This window comes from Chrysemys picta, chromosome 15, assembly GCF_011386835.1.
Source record: "Chrysemys picta bellii isolate R12L10 chromosome 15, ASM1138683v2, whole genome shotgun sequence".
In the NCBI taxonomy this organism is placed as follows: domain Eukaryota; kingdom Metazoa; phylum Chordata; order Testudines; family Emydidae; genus Chrysemys; species Chrysemys picta.
Window position 1 is genome coordinate 28,689,077 of NC_088805.1, and position 21,929 is coordinate 28,711,005.

Genomic DNA, 21,929 nt, shown 5'->3' on the forward strand with positions numbered 1-21,929 from the left:
ATGCCAAGATGGTCTCTGAGAAGAGAGTTCAGACTGTAATGTCATGGAGGGTTTCCAGCTGCTCCAGAATGGTTAGTGTCATTATTGACGATTTAGAGAATTATTATGTCCGGCCATTTCAGCTTGTTCATTTCCTCTGCAGTGCATCTGGTAGGACAGTCGGGGCACAGGCTATCATTGGGCTTTTGTTACTGTTGTTTATTATTTGTATGACCGTAGCGCCTAGAGGCCCTAGTCATGGGCCAGGACCCCAGTGTGCTAGGCGCTGTACAAACATAGAACAAAAAGCTGGTCCCTGCCCCAAATTGCTTCCGATCTAACTACAAGACAAGAGACCACAGAGGGATACAGACAGCCTGATGGGAGAGAACGAGGCAGAATGAGACAGGATTGGTCTCAGCACACCAGCAGCCTAACTGGTGTCAAGTTTTCATAGGCAAACCCAATACGTGTCATTGGAAGTCTGTACCTGAATCACGGCATACCATGCTGCAAGCCAGTGCCTGCTGCATCTGCATCTGGAGAGCAGGAGGGTTGCTGCTTGTTCTGAATCGGTGGTTCCTAACCACTACTCTGTGCGCCACTACCAGCGTGTCAGGCTTTTGTGTGACTGTAGGCGGCTCCCTTATGCCCTGCTCTGCTATCTCAGTCTGTTCTCTAGATTCCCAAGAGGCAGGCTGAGAAGGTAAAGGATTAGCTGCGTGAGTAGCCCAAGGAAATGGCCCTGGGTAGTCAAAGAGCATCTCCCAAGACCAATCTGAAGAGTCTCATTTGTCTTGTGCAATGGACCAAGATTCACCTGCGTGAAGGAATATTCCACCAAACCAATGACACACACGTTGCAGGGACGATTTCTTTACAAATCCTTCTGCACGGAGCATTTATAGCTATTGCTGTGGAGTCTGGCAGTGGCAGAGCATGTCCATTGAGGTCTTGCTCCAGTTAGTCATTGACAAAACGCCCATTGAATTCAATGGAAGCCAGATCAGGCCTCAGCTCAGCTGCTTACCTCCATTACACCATCTGCCCTGGGTGCAGACGAGATGGCAATCGCTCGAACAATTCACCCACTGGGGTATTTCTCCAGTGATGGGTGCCCCAGAAATGCAGGACACGCCCTTTTATCCAAAAGGCCTGGGGGACCTCCGAAAGCTTCCAATAACCAGGCATACACATGTGGACTCGGATAACTAGGATTTTCAGGTAAAGGGGATTCAGATAGCTGGTATTTAATTTCACACGTGCCCAACTTTCTACACATGAATAGTCCCGTTGACTGCAATCACGTTGACTAATCGTGGGTGCAAAGCTAAGTAGGTGTATAAGTGTCCGGAAGATGGGGGCCTAAGTATATAAATATACACGGCTACAAGAATCCGGGCAAATATAAAGGGGTCAAATCCTGCTTCCTGTGGGTGAAATTCTCCCCCATACAAAAGACAAACACAAGGCCCATAGGCCCAGATCGTCAAAAGTATTTAGGCAACCAGCTCCCATTGAAATCAGTGGGAGTTAAGCAGCTAAGTATCTTTGGAGAGTCTGGGCCATAGGGCTTAAATGGGACTTGAGCAGGGCATTGACCTTGATTGGTCAACCTTCTACACGGGGTGAATTTCCCCTTCATATGAGCTGGAATCAGTAAGACCAGCATTGGCCATGACGCTGGTGGAAATCCAGAGGAAGCATGTTCACTCAGAGGACTTACTCCAGGTCTATCTCTGTGTAAATAAGATGAGAACATGGCCCAATGGGCTCCTCGCAGGAGTAAGGCAATCCGCACGGGCCCTTTTTCCCAGTTAATTGCCCTGTCTATGATTTCAAACTGACTTTGCACCTTGTCGACTTCCCACCGCCAAATGTCTCCAAGCGGCCCCTGTACAATTATATACGGCAAGGAAAATGAAAGGTCAGTCATGCCGTCCACACGGCTGTGGCGAGCTGGCACCGTTTGTTACTACCGCCTGTAATTCTGCATTTGATACCATCCTAGGCTGAGGGAGTTGTTCTTAGCAACAGAGTTGGATTTTATTGCCAGTTGTTTTGCAGTTGGATTTGTGCCATAGGTGTGGGGTAGAAGGCAGAGTGCCTAGCTCTCTCCCACTTCCCTGTTTATCTAACTTTTTGACCCTGGAGAATTTGATTCTATTTTTTCCCTCTTTTCCTCTTAAAAAAAAAAAAAATAAAATAAAATAACCTGGCTCAATAGGAGGCATTTTCTTGAACTTATTAAAAATCCAGACTTGTAAATTAATTTGTTCATGTTGTACAATGGCAGTGCAGATGGACTCATTAGCATGCACACAACAAATAATTATAGATGAATTTTTAGCTGGCCTGCTTAATGGGCTTGCTGGGTTAATTATGTCAATGTATAATTACATCAGCCCTGGGAGACATAATGGCACACCCTGCTGAGCAGACACTAGCTAATGATGGTGTAATGCTGACAGAGGGAAGACATACTGTTCTGAATGCACCTGCTTACCTCTGCACAAACTGCTATTGTCTGTGCCTGCCTTTGCCCAAATAAACAGGCATTATCAGGAGTGTGTGTTGCTGGCTGGCATTCAAGCAGGTTTCGGGGTGGGAATGGAGGGCCACATGAATAGGAGGAGTCCTGAAGGCCTGGGATGAAAGCCTTTATTCTCGCAGCGCTTACGAGTGTGCTCAGACTTCAACACGGCTCGCTGGCTTATGTTAAGGACAATCTCAAAGACGCCACGTTTGGATTCCGATCTCCCTGCCCCGCTCTAAGGCCTGGGTTTTAAAAAGCTCCCACACGCCTCAAATGCCCGTGTCACTGAGGCCATGCGTCCTAGCTGGTGGTTTGCATGCACACCGCTTTTCCAGGATCGCTGCGCTGTACGGACGCATGGGTGACTGGGGCAGTCAGAAATGGGGGCCTAAATCAGGAGCTAATCCATAGACTTGGCTGCAGTCGCTCCGTATTGATGCTGGTGTAACCGCGAGCAGAGTCTGGCCCCTTTCATTTAGGAAGGTGGCTGCGGCATGCACACTGTGCAGAATCGAGAAAGGGGTTTGTAAGAGGAAACCCATCCTGCCTTCCCTGCCATGCGGGAAATTTGGGTGTGCAGGGAATGCAGCCTGGGGCTCATTCTGGATCAACCGCCCGCTAAGGGAGGCCTGTGTTCCCCGTGATACAGATGGCCTCGATCCAGTGCAAAGGAACAGTTACGCTCACCCTAGCATTGGTCACCGTCCCTACCCAGGCATACAGGCTCTGATCCAGGCTGCAAGCGTCCGCATTGTTCCCGGAGGGCGCCGGGGCAGCTCACTGCCAGCTGCTGCCCCTCACCTCTTCGCCTTGCTCCCCTTTAGACCCCGTTCCTGTCCTGGAGGTGGCGCAGAGCTCAGAAGAGAGGCTGCAGCAGGTCCAGTGCCTCGACCCTGAGAACCCACCCCTGAAGGAGCTCAACAGGCAGCGGAAGAAGCATCCAGAGCTCCTTGGCACCAAAGGTACCAGCCACTCCTCCCTTGCCCTGGTTCATTTCCGGCACCTGGACAAGGGAGAGCCAGGGGCGTGTCCCTGTCCCCCGGTGCTGGGGAAGGCAGAGGCCTTTGCAGGCCTCCAGCTGGGTAATAATAATAACCCTTAGCACTTGTCTGGGGCAAATCATCCGCCCTGTCTGTGCTCCGCTTGGGGCACGGGACACCCCGGCGACTGGGGGAGGGATGGACACTTCCCTGCACTCTGCTTCACGGCTGCGGGGCGGGGCCAGGCCGGTCCAGCATTTCCAGGTTGGGAGCCGCTTCATGGGGCTTTTGCTCCAAACCAGCTCAGTCCCTTCCATGGAGCTTTTCTTCCAATCCCCGACTCGGAGTCAGAGGTGAGACTGGAAGGCCGGGCTGATCCCCCTGCAGACGGGCGGGCCAGCTCCCTGCAGCCTCGTGCTCTCCCTGGGCCGGGGGTCCCTGCTGGGATCCACTGTAGATTAATCGGTGCTGCTCTCCGCCCAGTGAGGGGCCGCCTGGGGGCTGGTTTGACGGGTGAGGGTTGTGCTGGCGAGTGCCTGTCACTGAACCCCCACCTGATGCCCCCTGTGGTGTGTGGAATCTGTTCTGTTTGATACGTTTCAGGGAGGGGCCCAATCCTGTGTGCCCCCAGGAAGTTGTCTACTCCCATTAAAGTCAAGGGGCCTGATCCTCAAAGTCGATGGAGCTGCGCTGATTTGTACCAGCTGGTCACCGTGAAAGGGACTGGGCAGCCAGGGAGCAGACTCAGCAGCAAACACCAGACCCTGCTGCCCTCACGCAGGCTTGTCAATCCAATGGGCTTTAACTGAGTTGAGCTGCATTTTCTCCCGGCCTCTGGCCGCCGAGGGACAGGACAGTGTCCTTCTCTAGGGCAGCCCCCTGCAGTTCCAGGTTGTGTGCAATAATACCATGTGCTCCTTTCTTTCTCCACCAGTGTGGTATTTCCTTGAGGGCCCCTCTGCAAACCCCAGTGAAATGTCACCCAGGGTGGAGAAAAAGAACAAGAAGAAACAAATGAATTCTAATGAATATTTATTAGCAACAGCACAGTTAACATTGGGGCTTAGTTTTAAAGGGGCACTGTCAGAATAAAAATCACGGACCAGCTCTTCAGCTAGTGTCATTTAATCATATTTAACACCTAGCTCTTATACACAGCTTTTCAGCAGTAGATCTCAAACGGCTTTACAAAGGAGGTCAGGGGCTCCATCCCCATTTTACGGAGGGGGAAACTGAGGTACAGGGAGGGGAGGTGGCTTGCCCAAGGTCACCCAGCAGGCCAGTGGCAGAGCCAGGAATAGAATCCAGTCCAGCGCTCTCCCCTCTAGACCCGGCTCTGGTGATACTGATTTATGCCAGCTAAGGGTCTGGCCTTGTACTCTCAACAAACCTTTGTTTCTTACCATGTGTCACTAATGACTCCTCAGATCTTTAACACTGAAAAGGAGCCTGAACTGGCCCAAGTAGCTTATTTCGCTCTTCAGGCAGCTTGTCTGGGTTTTTGCCTGTTGGAAATGCAGGAGGTCACTTTCACAGCTGGCTGTGGTCAGTTTCCCTGTCAGGTTCTCAGTACAGCAGCGTCTGGGGTGCGAACCACTTTGGGCCGAGACAGTCATTGCAGGGCCCGAGATGATGCAGCCGGCTCCTGCGAGGTGCCCTGGGACTGGGAGGGTGCTCAGCAGGGCTGTCCGGAAAACAAGAACTGCACTTTGTGAAAAACGTCACGGTTTCAACATCTGTTTTCCTTTTGCGTTGGAACAAAATCTAGAGCATTCCAAAGAAATGGTTAAAAAACAAGAGAGAGATCAAGCGAGCCCAACCTCCTGCCAGCAGCCCAATGGGTGTGGCGCTTACCTGGGGTGTGGGAGATGCAGGTTTGAGCCCCCGCCCTTCCTAATTCACCGGGTGATAGAGTTGGAGCTGCTCAACTTTGTATAAATAATGAAATATTCATTGGGCCAGAGAGGGAGAGACTCACTCTATGGGCTGGGTCGCCCATGGTGCATGCTTTAACCAGCCGCCTGCTGGGGAGGTGCATATCTCGCTCTGGTTTTGACCAGAAATTCCATCCTGGTTCTCAGAAACCTCCCCCAGGGCCACCCAGAAGATTCAGGGGGCCTGGGGCAAAGCAATTTCGGGGGCCCCTTCCATAAAAAGAAGTTGCAATACTATAGAATACTATATTCTAGTGGGGGCCCTCGCGGGGCCCGGGGCCTGGGGCAAATTGCCCCGTTTGCTCCCCCCCCGGCAGCCCTGACCTCCCCCATTAAAGTTTCATTGAACCCGGTAAGTGTCCACAAAAACTTTTGGTTTTGACCAACTGGCATTTCCCGACAAAAAGCCCTTTTTGTCTAAAAAATTCCCAGCCAGTTCTAGTGCACAGCACCTGAAGGCTACTGGCTTCCAGTGTTCCAGCCCAGAAAGCTACACTCTCCCCCTCCTCAACCCCCCCTTCTCCCCCCGTGCAAATCGCATGAAAATCGCAGCCACGGAGGGTGTTAAATAATGACGGGTCTTGAGCTCTGAGAGCTCTTTATGCAGAAGATTGGTTTCATGCAGGCATACTGTGCTCCAGGTTGGAGGCGCAGTGTAGTGTAGCTTAGACAGCTTTGCTGGTCATTTACAGACTTTCCCACCACTAGGAGCTGAAGTGGTTCGAATGAGACTATTAGCAGATATAACCTAGCCAGGAAGCTGCCACTTTGGCAGGCTTCGGGCTGCACTCAGGATTTCACGCCCCGCTGTGATCCTCTAACGCAATTGACCAGCGGAACCTGCAGAACGTATCAACTCCATGGCTGAAGTTCTGGAAATCGATTCTTTACCCCCTGAGATTGATCTCTTGGCCCTGGAAGAAGTGGTTGCTTTTTCACTTCTGTCATGCTGCTTATGTGAATTTTTCTTCCCGCCCCTCCCCACCCCCACCCCCGCAGAGCAAAGAGGGGGAACGTCTCCAGCTGGGCTCACGGTGTCGGAGGGAGCCAGGCTCACCAGCGTCAACAGCAAAGCACTTTTCACAGACACCTTGCTGCAGAGAAATGAAGCTGAAAAACAGAAGTACGTGAGTAGCAGAGGATGGGCCTTAAAACCGAAAAGTAAATACGATCTAGAGCTGCCTGCGGTGGGAATGTGAGTCTGTCTGTCTGTCTGCATACATATTCCCTCTGTCTGTCTGTCCTCTTTATGCGTCCCCATACAGCTCTGTCTATCCATCCTCACCACCTTTCTCGCCTGCCTAGCATTTATTCTGTGCTCCTCCCCCTTGCGAGCTGGGCTGAGGTTCACATGTCCTGCCCTGGCAACACGGGGCCAGACTCTGAGCTGTCACCAGGCACCATCCTCTGCCTGCCCTACCCATCTGAACCGTTTCCTACCTGGCCCATCCCCATGACTTGAGAGTTTCAAAGCTGCCTAAGGGATTTGATTCCCGTTTTTCATTCAAATTAATGGTTCTTTCTGGTATCTAGGTTTCCTCACCTCACAGGCTGGCCTGTCCGCTCGCAGCCTGCTCTGGCAGGGGATCTGAGTTTGAGTCTCAGGCCAGCAGGTGTGGAAGAAATGGGCCCCAAATCAGGCCTGATGTAAGTGACTTTTGACCCCGGTGAAGTACATTAGGGCTGGGTTTGGACCATTGGGTTCGTGTCCAGTGACAGGAGCTCCAACAGCACTCTAGACCGACCCCCTCTGGCTGGTGCTCACAGTGGCATTACCAGGATCCAAAGGGAGCTTTTCAAGCCCTCCATGGATGCGACCTCATTCAGGGCTGCTGAGGAGGGAAAAGGGAGTCATGTGCCAGAAAGAAAAACTCTGTCCTCGGTCACCATCTGGCCAATGCAAACCAATCTGAAACAGGGGCTTATGCTGGCCTTGGAAGAGATGCCCATTGGCAAAGATCTGCTTGAGTGAGAGACACATTTGTACGCTAGTGCATACAAGATTGTGGGTGTGAGTGTGTTTACGTGTGTATGTTGCATGCACACTGTCGTGGTCATTGTACCGTCATCCCTAGACCTGGGAGTTTATTTCCTATCCCCAGCTGGTAAACATGGCAATCACCGACTCGTCTTTCTCCCGGGTGTTGTTTTGCTTGGAGGATTCAGATAAATACAGCCCAGCACATGAACCTCCTTAACTGGCCTTTCCGTTTCGACAGGCTAAAGTTTATCAAAAGCTCCTTTAATGGAACTTCGTTGTTCTACCTTAGCATGCTGAGCTGATTAACAAATGCAGGAGCTTTAAACCCTCCATTGCCCTTCTTCTGGAGGAAGCTCCTGCCAAACACAGGTTAGAAATAATGCAAAATAACTTTTCCCTGATTTGCTTTTTCCCCACCTCAGGTTAATTACAAGTGGGCTTTTATTTTCCCCTCTGACTGTCAGAAAATGATTAAAAATGTGGTTCCCTTATAACCGGAAAGATGCATCCACTTTGTGTTTCCTTACTGTCTTCTCAAATAAGTCCAGCCCCGTCCCGGGCTGCTCCAGGAGACGAGGGCGATTTGCAAGGCACATTGCCTCATCTGTCTGTCCGCGTGTGGGCCTGGTTCGCTGGGAGTGGAGAGTGCTCAGCGCCTCTGAAAATTAGGCCTTTTGGCCCAGAGCCTCCAAGGGATTGAGGCTGCGGAAGCTAAACGCCTAAAGCCCTGTGAGGATCTAGGGCACCCAGGATTAGTGGCTTCTTCTGAAAATATGGGCCCGACCCAGGAGCCACTCTCACATCCATCCCTGGGCCTGCCACTACTCCTTACGCTACCAGAGATGGGGTCCCATCCAGCATGGCGCGCACAGGGCAAGGCCTTTCCTTCCTCGGCAGGTTCTCTCTCGAGTGTGTTCCCCCTGCACGGTGGAACTCAGCCCGTTCTGCTGCTAAGGGACTCCTGCAAGGCGGGGAAAGGCCGTTTGGGGCCTCCGGGAGGTAACTCTCAAGATGAGTCACAGATTCCACGTGGAGGCCTTGCTTCCCGGTCACTGGACCGACAGAGAGTCTAAGTGGAATAAACTCTGTCATGGGTCCCCGGGGAGAGGGACAGTGCAGTCTGCGCCATGGCACCAGGGTCAGGCTATTCGAGTGCTGTGACAGCAGCTAGCAAGAGGGCTGGGAGGCGGGGGCTGAGGGAGCAGATATGCCAATGATGTAGTACTCTGTAGGAACCCCGTCAGCGCAGTCTCTGCTGGCCCATGGCTGGGCTGGGTACGGCTGGAGTCCGAACTGCCCAGGCTAGCAGGGTGTTGGCATGTGCCAGGGGAACCCAGGGCGGTGCCGGTGCTTGAGAGGGAAGTGCTGGCCTCAGTTTTGACTCCTAGATCTGAATGTCCTGGTTGCTGGGGAGCTGCCACAAACTCCATGGATCTGGGGGGCTGGATGGCCTGTGTTTTGGCGCTGTGGCTATTGAATCCGGCATTACAGGCTCCCTGCTAACGATGCTGCCGCTCGTTGGATCTTTGCCCCACAGCCGTTCATTGCATGGTGCAGTTCTGTCCGGCCGACCCAACACCTCCAATGAAACAGGAGGTGGGGAAGGCCACCCCGATAATGGGCTGGATCACGTGGGGTCACCCAAGGGAGGGGCAACGCCATGCTAAAGCTTGCCCAGGCCCCGATGAATCATTTGCTCGAGGCGGGGTTTGCAGGACTGCAGAGGACCGTGAGTCATGGCCTTCCAATCACGTGGGTGCCCCAAGCCAGGCATCGAGGCTGTGTGTCTGGAAGGCCAGCCCTGCCAGAGGTGAGCTGCCGTGGTCTCCCGACCTGTGCCTATGCACGGGCCCCATTCCCTCGACCTCGTCAGGAGGCGCTTGCAGGGTACAGAGCAAAATCTCCCAGTTAATCCCTGGAGATTTGCCAGGGGACAATGGCACACCGGGCAGCTGTCCCAGAGCACTGCCTCTGCCCCCTTCCCACACCAGTGGGTTCGGCTGGTGGGAAGGGGTGCTCACGCTCCGCTCCCCGTTACCTTTACCAGCCACTCTTGGGCGCCCCCAGTGTCAAGGCTGAGTGTTTGCTGATATGTCACCCCTGCTCCAGTGGAGAAACCCTTCCACAGCTGCTGCCTCTTTCTGGATCACAAAGATTGCTAGCTAGGGAAGAGTATTTCAGATGTGCACAATCCTGGCTGGATTAGTTACGTGTGCGATTAGAGGGTCCTGAAAACCTAGATTCTCCATGCACTCTCTAGCTGTTAGCTTGCAAGTAACTGACCCAGGAGGTGGTGACCAATCCTTCAGAGCCAGGAAGCTCTATTATGTCAACCCGTTGCATTGATCATTGGCTCGGGCGACGGTTACACATGGCACGTAGCTTTGCCATCCCCCTGGGTCAACAGTGATGCTGGCACCGTGGGCATCTGCAAAGTCTGGCTAGTGCAAATTCCTCATGGACTGTTTGGACAGCGCCTGCGTCTGCAGTGATAGCGCTTGGGGTCCGGAGCATGTGTGAGTTGTGCTGGAGGCTTAGCAGAGTGAAGGAGTCCATTAGCCGCATGCACCCACTTCTGGTTCATTTCCACTCGTAGAGGAACTCCAAAATAGCCCGATGGATTTTCTTTTCTTCCCCCCCTCTCTCTCTTTTTTATCTATAGGTAGATCTTTAATTCTTTTCACCAATTTTTGCCCAGAAATTTATTTCTGGGCTGAGATCCAACATGCCAAGTTTTTCAGCCTGAAGTGAATTTTTACGGCCGGGGCTATAAACCCCTGGAAATAGAGGTTTTTAATGGAATGCGGACAACTCTAGTGGCATGAAAACGTCTCGGCTGCAATAGGCGTATAAATTTTCTAGGGAAACTTCTGAATGATGGGGTTTAAGTACATGTTAAAAAAGCGAAATGAGCAGTTCGATGGCCCGGTGTGGAGGAAGCGGAGCTGTTCGTGTGTTCCCAACCCTTGGGAGAGCAGAACGGGAGTGACTCCGGAGAGCCAGGCCTCACGCTGGCCCCGGGTGAGCTGGTCACTGATATCGACCCTTCTCTTCACAGGGGACTACAGGAAGCACAGATCACTTTGGCGGCTAGGCTGGGGGAAGCAGAAGAAAAGATCAAAGTGCTACATGCAGGTATTGAAAGATGTGACGTCCAAAAGTCCCGCCCAGCGTGGGTCCCTGAGCCCTTGGCCGTAGATCCAGATGTGGGTGAGGCTCAGTGGTGCTTTGGCTCTTCTCCCCTGGGTGCGCGGACATCACTGCCCTCCTGACAGAGCAGTCGGGGGTCATATGTGCACGCCAGGGGGAGAACATGCTATAGGGGCACATCACACCTGTCTGGCCTTTATCGTCATGGGACCACATTCAGATTGGACTTGCTTTCCTAGCCCAGCCCAGCCCAAGTAAGGGCCTGATCCTACCCTCAGTAAAGTCAACAGGGAGAGTCTCACTGATTTCAGTGGGAACTGGATCTCAAAGGGCTTTACAAAGGAGGTCAGTGTCATTATCCCCATTTTACAGATAGGGAAACTGAGGCAGAGAGGGGCATGACTTGCCCACGGTCACCCATCAAGGCAGCAGCAGAGCCAGGGATAGAACCCAGCTTTCCTGGGTTCCAGGCCAGTGTTCTAGTCGCTAGGCCAGTGGGACTCCATTGACTTAGTTGTGCCTAAGGACATAGTGGCCCCAAGGGTTGAGTGCCTGCCCCTTTGAGTCCCCCGGCCAGAGGGGGGAATTGCACCCACTCTGGTTCTGCGGCTGGAGGGGGCTGCAGGCAGGGAGTTGCTGAGGCTGCGTGTTCGTGGCCTCAGATGCTCTCCTGTGTTCCTGGTGCGCAGAGCTGCCCTGTAGCCTGTCGTCAGGCGTGTGCATAGACGCTGTCATGCCCCTTTGCCCTGCCACGCTGCCCACGCCATCTCCGTGGGGCTCTCCCAAAGGCGTGGACACACTCAGGGCATCTGTCCTGCAGTGCCCTGCTCGGCCACGCTCACGTCCTGTTTGGAACACCCAGGGCCATGGTGCAGGAGGAAGGGCAAACTGGGCAGGAAAAGCAGCTGCTAAAGGTCTTGAACAAACAGCCTGGCTGGGTTATGGTCACCCAAGGGAGAAGAGAGGAGGAGATCTGGGTGCCATGGACGGGGGCGAGCTGTGCAGGGTGGTCCAAGGGGGCACAGCGAGGAGCCTGGGGGTGAAATTAAGTGGAGGAAAATTGGGCCCCATCTTGACCCCACTGCAGCCAATGACAACTCTCCCACTGGCTTCTCTAGGGCCAGGCTTTGGCCCCATTACCAGGAATAACTTTCTGACAGTATCAGACTCTGGTCTCCCCATGGGAGTGGAAACTACTGTGGATAATGAACTAGGAGAGAGAGGGCCAGATCCTCAGCTGGGATAAATCAATGCAGCTCCATTAACTTCAACAGAGTGACTTTGGTTCACTGCGGCTGAAGATCTGGCCTGTACTGTAGGGCGAGGAATGGGCCTATTAGATCTCTCCAGGTTTAATTTCTCTGGTTCTCGCGCTCTATTTCTGCTGCCGGCGGGAACCCAGAAAGTTGCTGGTGCATGAAAAATGTTCATCCCTTCGCTAACAACACAGAGGCTAATTGAACGTTTCAGGAGCTCCAAAAAGGTTTGGGTCGAAAATCTATTAACTGGTCCTAAAGTCTCGGAACATGGTGACTATTTTTTTAAAGCCTATCAGTTTTATTGTCTTTATTTGCATCTTGGTTTTGCATCAGTTGAAATAAAAATTAAAAAAAATATTCATTTGAACGGCAGCAGAACAGAGGGCTGAGTGGGAGCCTGCCAAAGGCAGCTTGATCCACCTTCCAACCAGCCGGTGCTTTACCAGCCACCAATAAATCTCCTTCCAAGGGAAGAGTGTTACTTACTGTGTGTTGTTTGATTTTCCTTCTGGTCAGCGCTAAAGGCAACCCAGACGGAGCTGCTCGACCTGCGGTGTAAATATGATGAAGAAGCGGCTTCAAAGTAAGTCACTCGGTTTTGTCTATCGACCAAAGCCGTGCACGGTCCAAGCAGAGACGTTGTGTCTGGCCACAGCCTTTGAGGAGGGCCCGGCCTTCGGGTTGCATGTGAGATGTGTCAAGAGAGACCGAGCTGGAACAAGGCCCGTCATCCCCACATTCCTGATGCCGGGGCATTGCACTCTATGGCGGATCTAATACTAACCACTTATATCTCCGGCCAGCTGTTTGCCACTGGTTATCTAGCTGGGTATAGACCCGCACTGTGTACACCTACACGCATGCCACTTTCTGGAGGCTAGATCCTCACCTCTAACGAAGCTCCACTCAGTGCAGCACACCAGGGGGCTGGGCAACTGTGACATCACACCACCTTTACTCCTCCCCCAAACCGGCCCCCACTGCAACTGGGAGCAGCCTCAGGGCTACCCTAAATTGTACCTGGTCAGCATTTCATTTCATCCAGCAGCCTGTGATCTCCCGAGAGGCAGTTCCAGCCGTATTCTGCCCATGCCGCCTGCCAGGAGGCGGGAGTGGGGGTGGCAGGGATGTCTGTATTAATGTTATGCCATTGGAAGAGTCCCCTTGCATTTAATCCAGCCTTTCCCCACCGGAGCAGAGCGAAGGAACCATAACGACTGAAGGTCTCCAAGCAGCATCACAGAGCTAGCCAGCCAGCTTCAGGTCCCAGAAGAATCACCTTCAGGGGGGATATTTCTGAGACTGATGCACCAAACACTAGATCAGCTCTCAGCAGACTACTCCGCTCGCTCTGAGTTTGTGGTCTCTACAGGGATTGGGGTCATTTTCACGAGCAAGGGAGCTGTTGGAAAGATGCCATGGCCAGGTGGTTTCCCAGTCCGCGTCAGCCAGGCCTCAGAGATGTGCTTGAATGGTGTGAGCATGAAGGACGGAATGAGGGAGCACCAAGTTCTAATCCCAGCTCTGCCCGTTGGCTACACCCCCGTATCCAAGGGCAGATTTGGGTGGCATGGCATAGATGCTCAGCATGGCAAGAGGGCTCTGAGGATAGGGGCAGACTCATCAAAGAAAAGATCAGAATTTCAGGAGCAGTTTCAACTATGTGAGAAAGTGACTTGGGAAGTCAGCCAGTCCCAGGTGGGTGTCGAGGTTCCTAGATTTTCTGCTAGAGAGGGATCTCCAATAAGACCCCAGATCCAAAGACCCTCCGACTTCCGCACAGTCTTGTTGTAGATCTGGACTTCAGAAATTATAATAAGGTAAAATCAGTTCTTCCTAAAAATCGCTGGACCTTCCCAGGTCCTTCCAGACATGCAAATACACCCTGAGCCGTCTTCCAATGGCAGGGGGAGAGCACGGCCACTGGATTATGTTTAACTGGCTTCTCCACTTCATTAAATGTACATTTGCTTGTGCTTATTTTTGTTGGTCGGGTGCCATTTACTTTTATGAGTCAGGAACATCTTTTCCCTCCCTTCGGCTCTCGCTAGCTGTGGAGCCGGCCAAGCTTTTACAGCTGTTCAAATGTTCCACCGGTCTTGCTAACCCAGCGCACACACGCGCACACGCACACACACACACACGCGCACACACTCACACTCTCTCTCTCTCTCTCTCTCTCTCTCATTTCCATTATGCAACAGAGTCAGAACACTTAATCATATAATACCAAAGCAGATGCTCTTTGATAATTTGAGATGCCATTTGTACACGCGGTGCTGTAACTGATTTTGCCTTTGATCAGGACTGCAGCTGCCATGCACGGAATGATGGGGATGAAAAAGGGGCCTGTCCCATCCCTTGGTGTCTTTGCATCTTCCGGTGTCCCGTTTTGGACTCCCCCCTTCGGGTTCATTTGGCTTGTTTCTATATTGTTAATTCACCAGCCATGTGTGTTGCGTGGCTGGGACTGGAGATCACAAATGGGAAGCTTTGAGTATTTACCCTCCTACAATAAACAAATCCGCCACCATGTACAGAGCAGTTGTGCCAGCTCTCAGCGACTGGTGAAATAGTGGGTGGGAGGCAATTAAACCGATGCAAATGTTCCTCATTGAAAAACAGCCCAAGATCAAGAGGCCTTTTGGAAATAATTTGGAGGCCGTGGGTGGCTCAGAGAACTGGCAGTGGGAGAAGGACCCTTTCATGTCGCGATCCCCCTCTCACATATAGGCCTGGCTTGTTAATGACCCGAGATTGTTCCCATCTCACGGCTGTTTGTTGGCCGGCGTGAAACGAGCTGGGATGGCCTGCGGCCAGTTCCTAATGGACAGCTGCCCACTCCGTAACACTCGCATCACAGCTGGCACGAACCGCCTCCTTGCTGGCAGGCTAGCAGAGACGCCAAGGCCACGGAGCCTGAACTCCTGTTAACCCCGTGAGGGGGTTGCTCCAGAGCTGGCGGGGTGGGGCAGTTAGCATGACTGCTGCCCATGTTGTACCTGACCTGTGGATAACCAGCAGAGCTGTCAGTCTGGCCCCTCTGAGCGTTAAGCCAGCCCAGCAAATTTCCACTCGTCGGGTGGGAATGTTCTTTTTGATGGGCAAGTGAAATATCTTTAGTGTTTTCTTCATCGATCAATCCCTGTGTCGGCCACATTGCTGCAGGGGCAGGCAAGAAGATTTTGTGCCTCGGTCGGTATGTTTCCATGACGGTTCTGCAAGGCTGCGTTATGTATATTGCACACAGATGGCTAAAATGTCAGATTTCAATTAAGTGTTAAAAAAAGCCACCTGGATGATTGGTGACCACAATGGGAGGTTTGTGGGGACACTCTGCCGCCTTCCAACTAATTGTTTTTTTGCTTTGCTGTCTCAGGGCAGATGAAGTAGCAATGATCATGACAAACCTTGAAAAAGCCAATCAGGTGAGGAGAAATTCTTTCTGCTGAATATCGAGCTGGCGCGGCCCAAATAACTGCTTTCCTTCCCTTTGCTCCCTGCGATTATCCGGGGACTGAGGCGATTCATTCTGCAGCGGGGGCAGTGAAGGCAGATCCAGGTGGGCGCAGGGTCCCCCAGCCATTGATGGCAGTGGCCATGCTAAACACTCCACCCCTTGCCCTGAGCTCTGTCCATGTCAGCTGCACCCCCGGAGCCTTTGTATCTATCCTGCTGGATCTGCCACCTTGGGGCTTCTCGGGATGGGGGAATCGACTCAGTGAACGTGGGATCTCCTTACAGCTCCCAGGGCTGGCGAAGGGAACTAACCTAAATCTGGCAGACGTGGCTCAGAGTGACATGGTCGCTTGTTAATCCCTACCGGGAACGCTCCTGCGTTAACCAGGAGACATGCAGAAGGAGACGCCTTGTGAACAGTGCAACTTTCATCCATCGATGCTCTCTAAAACTACTTGGGTTTGGTCACTCGGGCACCGGAGACCGCCCTGTTTGACAGCAAAGTTTGACCCGATCTCTTTTTGTGCTTTAGTTATCACACTGCTATTTGGGACATGCCACCACAGTACAAGTATCATCAGTATTATAAACCATCACCGGTATCCGGGGGGGGGGGGGGAGGGGGAAGGCAAGGACATTGCCTGGGGCCTAGAGCAAAACAATGCATTCAGAGCTGTGTACATTTCTGGAGTACTTACTACTCGTTTTATACATTTCCATGAGGGTTTGGATTTTTTAAGTCACAAAAATGTATATACAAACTGAGTAATACAAATATTTATAAGTAGCAATTTACATGTAGATATGGCCTTTCATGCAGAAGGAGTCAATGTCTTTTCAATGACATACAAACTATGTGTGGGATCACTTTGCCCACCACTGAAAGGCAGTCACCTCTGGGGTGGAACATAGCAGCTGTTTAACAGTGCACAGCGACACTAAACAAGAGTTTAGGTCAGGAAGAGAAGAAAACAATGTCTAACTGGAATGAGGAAGCGTTTTAGATGAGCAGGAAGTAATTACCCACCTTGGGATTTGGTTGGGACAGAGGGATTGACACCCCCAGTGTTGGGCCCATACAGGTGATTAGGACATGGGTTCAGGCACAGTGGCACCTGTGCTGCTGTATGGCATTAAGTAGCATGTTGAAATGGTATCAGGGTCCAAACCAAATCTGAACTCGGGGACGTTTGTATCCAGACCAGGACCTCATGGCCAGCCCTATTTCTGTAACGGGCCAACACTGACCCCTGGATCTGAATACACCAAACACTGGGAACCCTGTGCACTTCATGGCTGTTGCCCTTGGCTAGCTGAAATCCATGTGGACAGTGAGCCCATACAGGCGGTCTGTTCCCTCAACCGCACAGAGGCAAACATCCCCTCCACGGGGCACTCGCTAGGGGTGAACGCTCTGCCCTGCTAACCACCTCGTCGGGCTTTCACCGTCCGCTTCCTGACTGCGGTGGGCAGCAGCTAGACTCTTAACAAAGGCGGTTTGGGCTCCGCGTACCCGGAGCCTGGGTGGTTGCTGTAGGGTTGTTCTGACCCCACCTCGGTATTATCGCAGGGTGGCCAGTGCTTAATTTGTGCCAGGGCTTGCTGGGGGCTGAGCCCCAGCGCCACTGGGCTTGCTGCACCAGTTATGAAAGTAAAAACAATTGCTTAAGCCCCGGCACCTCTTTCATTACACATTAAGCACCGAGGGCGGCCCCCCCGTGGCCATGTAGCTTTAGGCCTGGGTGAAATGCTCAGCACCGGAAGAGCCTATGGCGCGTCCCTGGTGGGCCAGCTCGGCAGAACGGAGAGCCCTTCTGACGCGCGTCATTTTCTTCCCTTGCAGCGGGCGGAGGCAGCCCAGAGGGAGGTGGAGAGTCTGCGGGAGCAGCTCGCATCTGTAAATAGTTCCATTCGCCTGGCCTGTTGCTCTCCACAAGGACCCAGCGGGGTAAGGGACAGAAGTGTGACGGCGCTCAGCCGGTCAGAGCCTCGGCTGCGGGAAACTGGCTTCACTCCATAGACCTCACTGCAGCCTGGCCAATGTACACCAGTGGGGAGCTGACCCAGAGTCTGCAGCCCGGGGCGCAGGAAACTTTGAGGGCCATGGTTTTCCAGTGCTCTTTAAAACTTCTCTGTGCCAGGGCCCACGTGGCCTGTGCGCATGGGCTGGGTTTCACACATGCGCCTGCAAATAGCCGAGAAGTGGCACAGGAAGCCCGTCGTTGCTTTCGGAAGGACCTGGTTTTCCAGAGGGTGATAAATGAAGCACCTTTGCTGCTGGAAGCCAGTGCAGCAAGCGGGCCATGGAGTGTGCGCAAGAGCTCAGGGCCCGATCCTCAAGGGTGCCTAACGGGGACCTAAATACCTTTGGGGATCTGGGCCTCGGCTAGCAGGAACTGTGAAAGGGGGGGGGGGTCCCCATCCAATTAGACATCATAAGTCCATCGTCAGACAGGTAAAATGCCACTGCCATTGGCACAAAATCATCCCTGTGAAGCATACGGCTGCCCTTGTCCCAAGGGGTGTTCGTAAACCCTCCCTCTCTGGCTCCGTTCTAATGTTATGCAGGTCGTGTAGAAGAGACTCGGTTGCTCCCAAATCAGCTGCGTTCCCCAGCTGTGGATGGGCCCTTTGCACAGAATCCGGGTGGGAAATGTCAGATTATTGCTGACTAGACGCCAGCCCAAGCAGAACCTCCTGCTGGAAACTCCAGAGAAGCTCCCAGAGGAGCTAGAAACGTCTTTGGTGCTGGTAGCAGTTTTGCTCTCCCACGTCCGTCCCCCTCTCCCCTCCCAACCTTTCGCTCTGTTGGGATGGATTTAGTGTCCCGGGGCCAGCGCTTTAGGCTGAATCCTGGATTTCTGCCAGGCCTCGTCTGTGGTTTGCCGGTAGAGCGGGTCTATACCGGGATAGTTGTACCTGCAGACCCTCCCAATGGAGATGCAGCTATACCAGCGAATACATTTGCCAGTATAGCTGGTACCAGCCTGGGAATCCCGGCAAACCCTGCCCAGCCTAGCCCGGGCCTCAGTTACACACGTCTGGGGACAAAGGGGGTTCCTGTTGCAGTAGGTAAGAAGGCATGTGCTGCTGGCAAACCTGATCTAGAACCCGCTGCAGTCAATGGGATCGCTTGGGCTTTGCATCGAGCCCCATGTCTTCTGAGCTCAGAGCTGCAGATAACAGCCCAAGGACCCAATCCTGCGTCGCGCTGAGCACCCCCTGCTCCAGCCATGGGAGTTCCCGGGACTCAGCACTTCACAGCATCAGGCCTTTCGAGGGACAGAAACAAGCATTAATACTGGGTCCCACGCACTGCGCGAGGAGTGTTAATTAGCCCGAGCCCCAGATCTTTGCGGTTTGTAAAGATGGGTTCACGCTCCATTAATGAAAGCCAACATATACAAATATATGTGTGTGTGTGCACTCCTGGTGCTTTCCTTCCCGGCTCCTGGCTTCCTTGTTCCAGCTGGTTTGTTGCCTCTAGGAAGCTCATTTAAATATCTGTTTATTTTTCCGTCTGTATCCTCTGTCAATAGAAGGCCTTGCCCAGCAGAGGCTACCCTGGCTTAGTCCTTCAGCAACAAATCATCCCCTAGCTAGTGTGGAGACATCGAGTTAGACTCGTGTCTGTGTCTGGCCTCGTGTTTCCCTCCCCCCCGCCCCCTTCAGCCCCCAGAATTCCGGCAACGCCCCTCCCTGCGCAGTGTCCCAGCTTGCCAGCTGGGGGACTTTCCCTTTTGATCTCCGATCTCACCCCTGCTTTGGCACCTTGACGCCATGGCAAAGGGCTAGCGAGGTGCGAAGGGATCTGGGATTCCCCCGGTGCAGGCACTACGGACGGACGGCAGCCATAAGGCTGTCTCTCGAGGAGCCCCTGGCAAGTCTTGGGGCAGAGGGTTGGCGTCGCAGTGGCCAGGCTGCAGTGTGGGGCATGCCAGGGAGGCTGCTGGAACGTAGCCTGACTTCCAGGCTTGTCTCAGGTATGCCAGGGGCTTCTCCAACCCCTGGACTAGCCCAGTCCTGGGAGGATGCTACGGTGGCGTAAAGCCACCCAAGGAATAGTGCAGCTCCCTGATCCCCTGTAATACCGTAAACGCGTGTCCAAAATCGCTAGGCCAGGTGGAACCTCGGGAACAGACACGATCTGGAAATCTGGTTCCTCGGAGCTGGCTGGATGATACCCTGGCCCACGGGCTGTCAAGCTGGCAGCTAACCAGAGCGAAGCCAAAGCTGGCGCTTGTGCTTTGCGAGACAGAGCCCAGGGGCTCCATTGCCGTTCAGGACAGCTGCTGACATGGAGCAGCTGAGCTGACGTAGGGCACTGGGTCACGCCGGGTTCTGTTGCCTCGAATGACGGAGTGTAACCGGCCACGACGCAGCCGGCAGAGCTACGGCGACCCCTGGGGAGCAGCAGGTAGCACCGTGCAGTGGCTATTTCGCAATAACCCGTGGGCTGGAATGGGCTGCCAGCCCGGCTCTGCTCTGCTCAGAATCCCAGGCAGCACGGCTGGACGGCTAACGCTGCCCCAATCTCCTTGCAGGATAAAGTGAACTATTCGCTGTGCTCCGGGCCCAGGCTCGAGGCTGCGCTGGCGGCAAAGGACCGGGAGATTCTCCGACTCCTCAAGGACATTCAGCACCTCCAGAACTCTCTGCAAGAGCTGGAAGAGTCCTCCGCCAACCAGATCGCGGACCTGGAGCGGCAGCTCACGGCCAAGAACGAAGCAATCGAGGTACGTGCCCCTTTCTGTCCCTCCAAGTGGGAACAAAGGCTCCAGCCTTCCAGCGGGGGGGGGGGGGGGGAGGGAAATGTGGCTGCCTCACCCCCTCGGGCACCTGCAAAACACACAGTGAAGTGAGCAGGGCGCAGGGGATTCCCCTGGGGAAATCCATCCCTGCGGGTCTAACCGGAGGCAATCCGAGGAGCGAGGACATCTGCTGTATGGGCCTGATTCTGATCTCAGTGACATGGTGTAAATCAGGAGAGACGCCGCAGAAGTCAAGAGAGTCCCATGGGTTCAGTGAGATCCGAATCAGGCCCTTGCTGCCGGAGCCGAAAGAGAATCTCCCTCAAGGGGAGTAACGCGCCAGGGCGTGGGCCAGCGCATGAGCTGAGGTAAATCACCCTCGCTCCAGGAAAGCCAATGGAGCTGTGCCAGGCTGCACCAGCTGTGGGCCTGAGCCCCTCTCTTTGGGGGTAGCTGAGCCGCCCATGAGCTCCCGCTCACCGGAGGGGATTAGCTATCCTGCCGGCACAATGCTGGGCACAACACACACCCCAACATACTAATCACCGTCAGTAGATGTCCCCACCCGCCTTGGGTGAGTTTAGTTTGCATGTGGGCCGCATGGCCTTCCCTGGCAACGATAAGGCTGCCGCTGTGCATGCTGCGGTGCGTGTTCTCCTCTTTGCGTGCACACGCGCGCACACACACACACACACGCGCACACACAGCGAGAAGGGGACAGAGCCTCTCATGCACGTCAGTTCAAAGGGATCGTGTTGTGCACCTTCAATGCACCGTCAGGAGGAACCGGCCACAGCTGTAAGGGGCTGGCTGAGGGAGGGGAAATGGGTCATTAAACCAGCTCGTAGACTCGGGCTAATGGGTTTGATGGCTCTGCATTCTCAGACATCCTCACCGTTGACATTAACGGGAGCTGCTGGGCACTCTGCAAATTATACTTGCCCACCGCTCGGCATGGGCACCACGTACTGCACATCACAGGGCCCCAGACTGACGCTTGGCCCAAACCGGAGCCCGGCGGTTGTGAGGCTGTGGGTCTGTCGAGCTCCTCAGTTTGTCTCCCAGGCTCACCAGGCTGGGTCAGCACCGGGGAGGAAGTGCTGTTCCATCGCTCTCTGGGGCGCTGGCTGACTGCAGACAGGCAACGTGGAGGAGCTTTAGCAGCGAAGGCTCCTGGGCCATCCTTAGCCGGCGTGGAGCTGAGAGCTGGGGAAAGACCAAGCAAGTCTGACTCTTGTTTCACTCTCATTCCTTGTTTAGAAGCTGGAAGAAAAATTGCAGGCCCAGTCTGACTACGAGGAGATTAAAACGGAGCTGAGGTAAGATCCCTTCCCTGCCCACATGCCTGGCTGGTGTGTGTGCACCCGGGAGCACTGAGAGCCCTGCAGGCTGCTCTGAGCCGCGTGGAGCCCGGCTCCCCCAGACGTCACCCCGGAGCTGCCGGCTGGGAGGCACCTCAGCTCTGTAGCACACTTGCCAGCCTGTCGCCGAAGGCAGAGAGCCGCCTAATCCCCCAGCTGATGCCTCCTGACCCTGGGCCCGTGGAGGTCACCCGCAGATACGCAGTGAGGATGTCCCATCACCTCGAGCTCGGCAGCTCGATGGCAGCACGGCAAGAAAACTCTGTGCCAGTAGCTCTGCTGGGAAACGTCAGCCGTTAATTAAAAAACCTTCCCCCGGTTTCAACGGCCGTGCTTGGAGGGGACGGAGCGGACGTCCTGTCCAGACCTCGCGAGCCATCTCCCTGCGTGTCAGGCTTTGATCTGACTGGCAATCAAGGGGGAGAATTAGCAGCAGGACTAACCCTGTTTTGTTTCTCTCCCAGCATCCTGAAGGCCATGAAGCTGGCGTCTGCTAACTGCAGCCTTCCCCAGGCAAGTGCCGGAATCTGCTCGGGAAC

General features: G+C 53.9%; 1 protein-coding gene across 12 annotated transcripts in view; it reads left to right on the forward strand.

Annotated features, from left to right (window-relative positions):
* The window catches only part of CUX2 (cut like homeobox 2), a 220,328-nt gene that overhangs the window by 171,818 nt on the left and 26,581 nt on the right, over positions 1-21,929 (forward strand). For 10 of the 12 annotated variants that reach the window (XM_065568751.1, XM_065568743.1, XM_065568745.1 and 7 more), the window contains 10 exons: positions 3,340-3,477; positions 6,429-6,552; positions 6,963-7,076; positions 10,469-10,545; positions 12,336-12,402; positions 15,199-15,247; positions 17,122-17,226; positions 19,823-20,014; positions 21,290-21,348; positions 21,855-21,903. In XM_065568751.1, the coding sequence (XP_065424823.1) occupies positions 3,340-3,477; positions 6,429-6,552; positions 6,963-7,076; positions 10,469-10,545; positions 12,336-12,402; positions 15,199-15,247; positions 17,122-17,226; positions 19,823-20,014; positions 21,290-21,348; positions 21,855-21,903 (974 nt within the window). The remainder of the gene's footprint in view (positions 1-3,339; positions 3,478-6,428; positions 6,553-6,962; positions 7,077-10,468; positions 10,546-12,335; positions 12,403-15,198; positions 15,248-17,121; positions 17,227-19,822; positions 20,015-21,289; positions 21,349-21,854; positions 21,904-21,929) is intronic. The other 2 variants (XM_065568746.1, XM_005298603.4) reach the window with 1 other exon arrangement.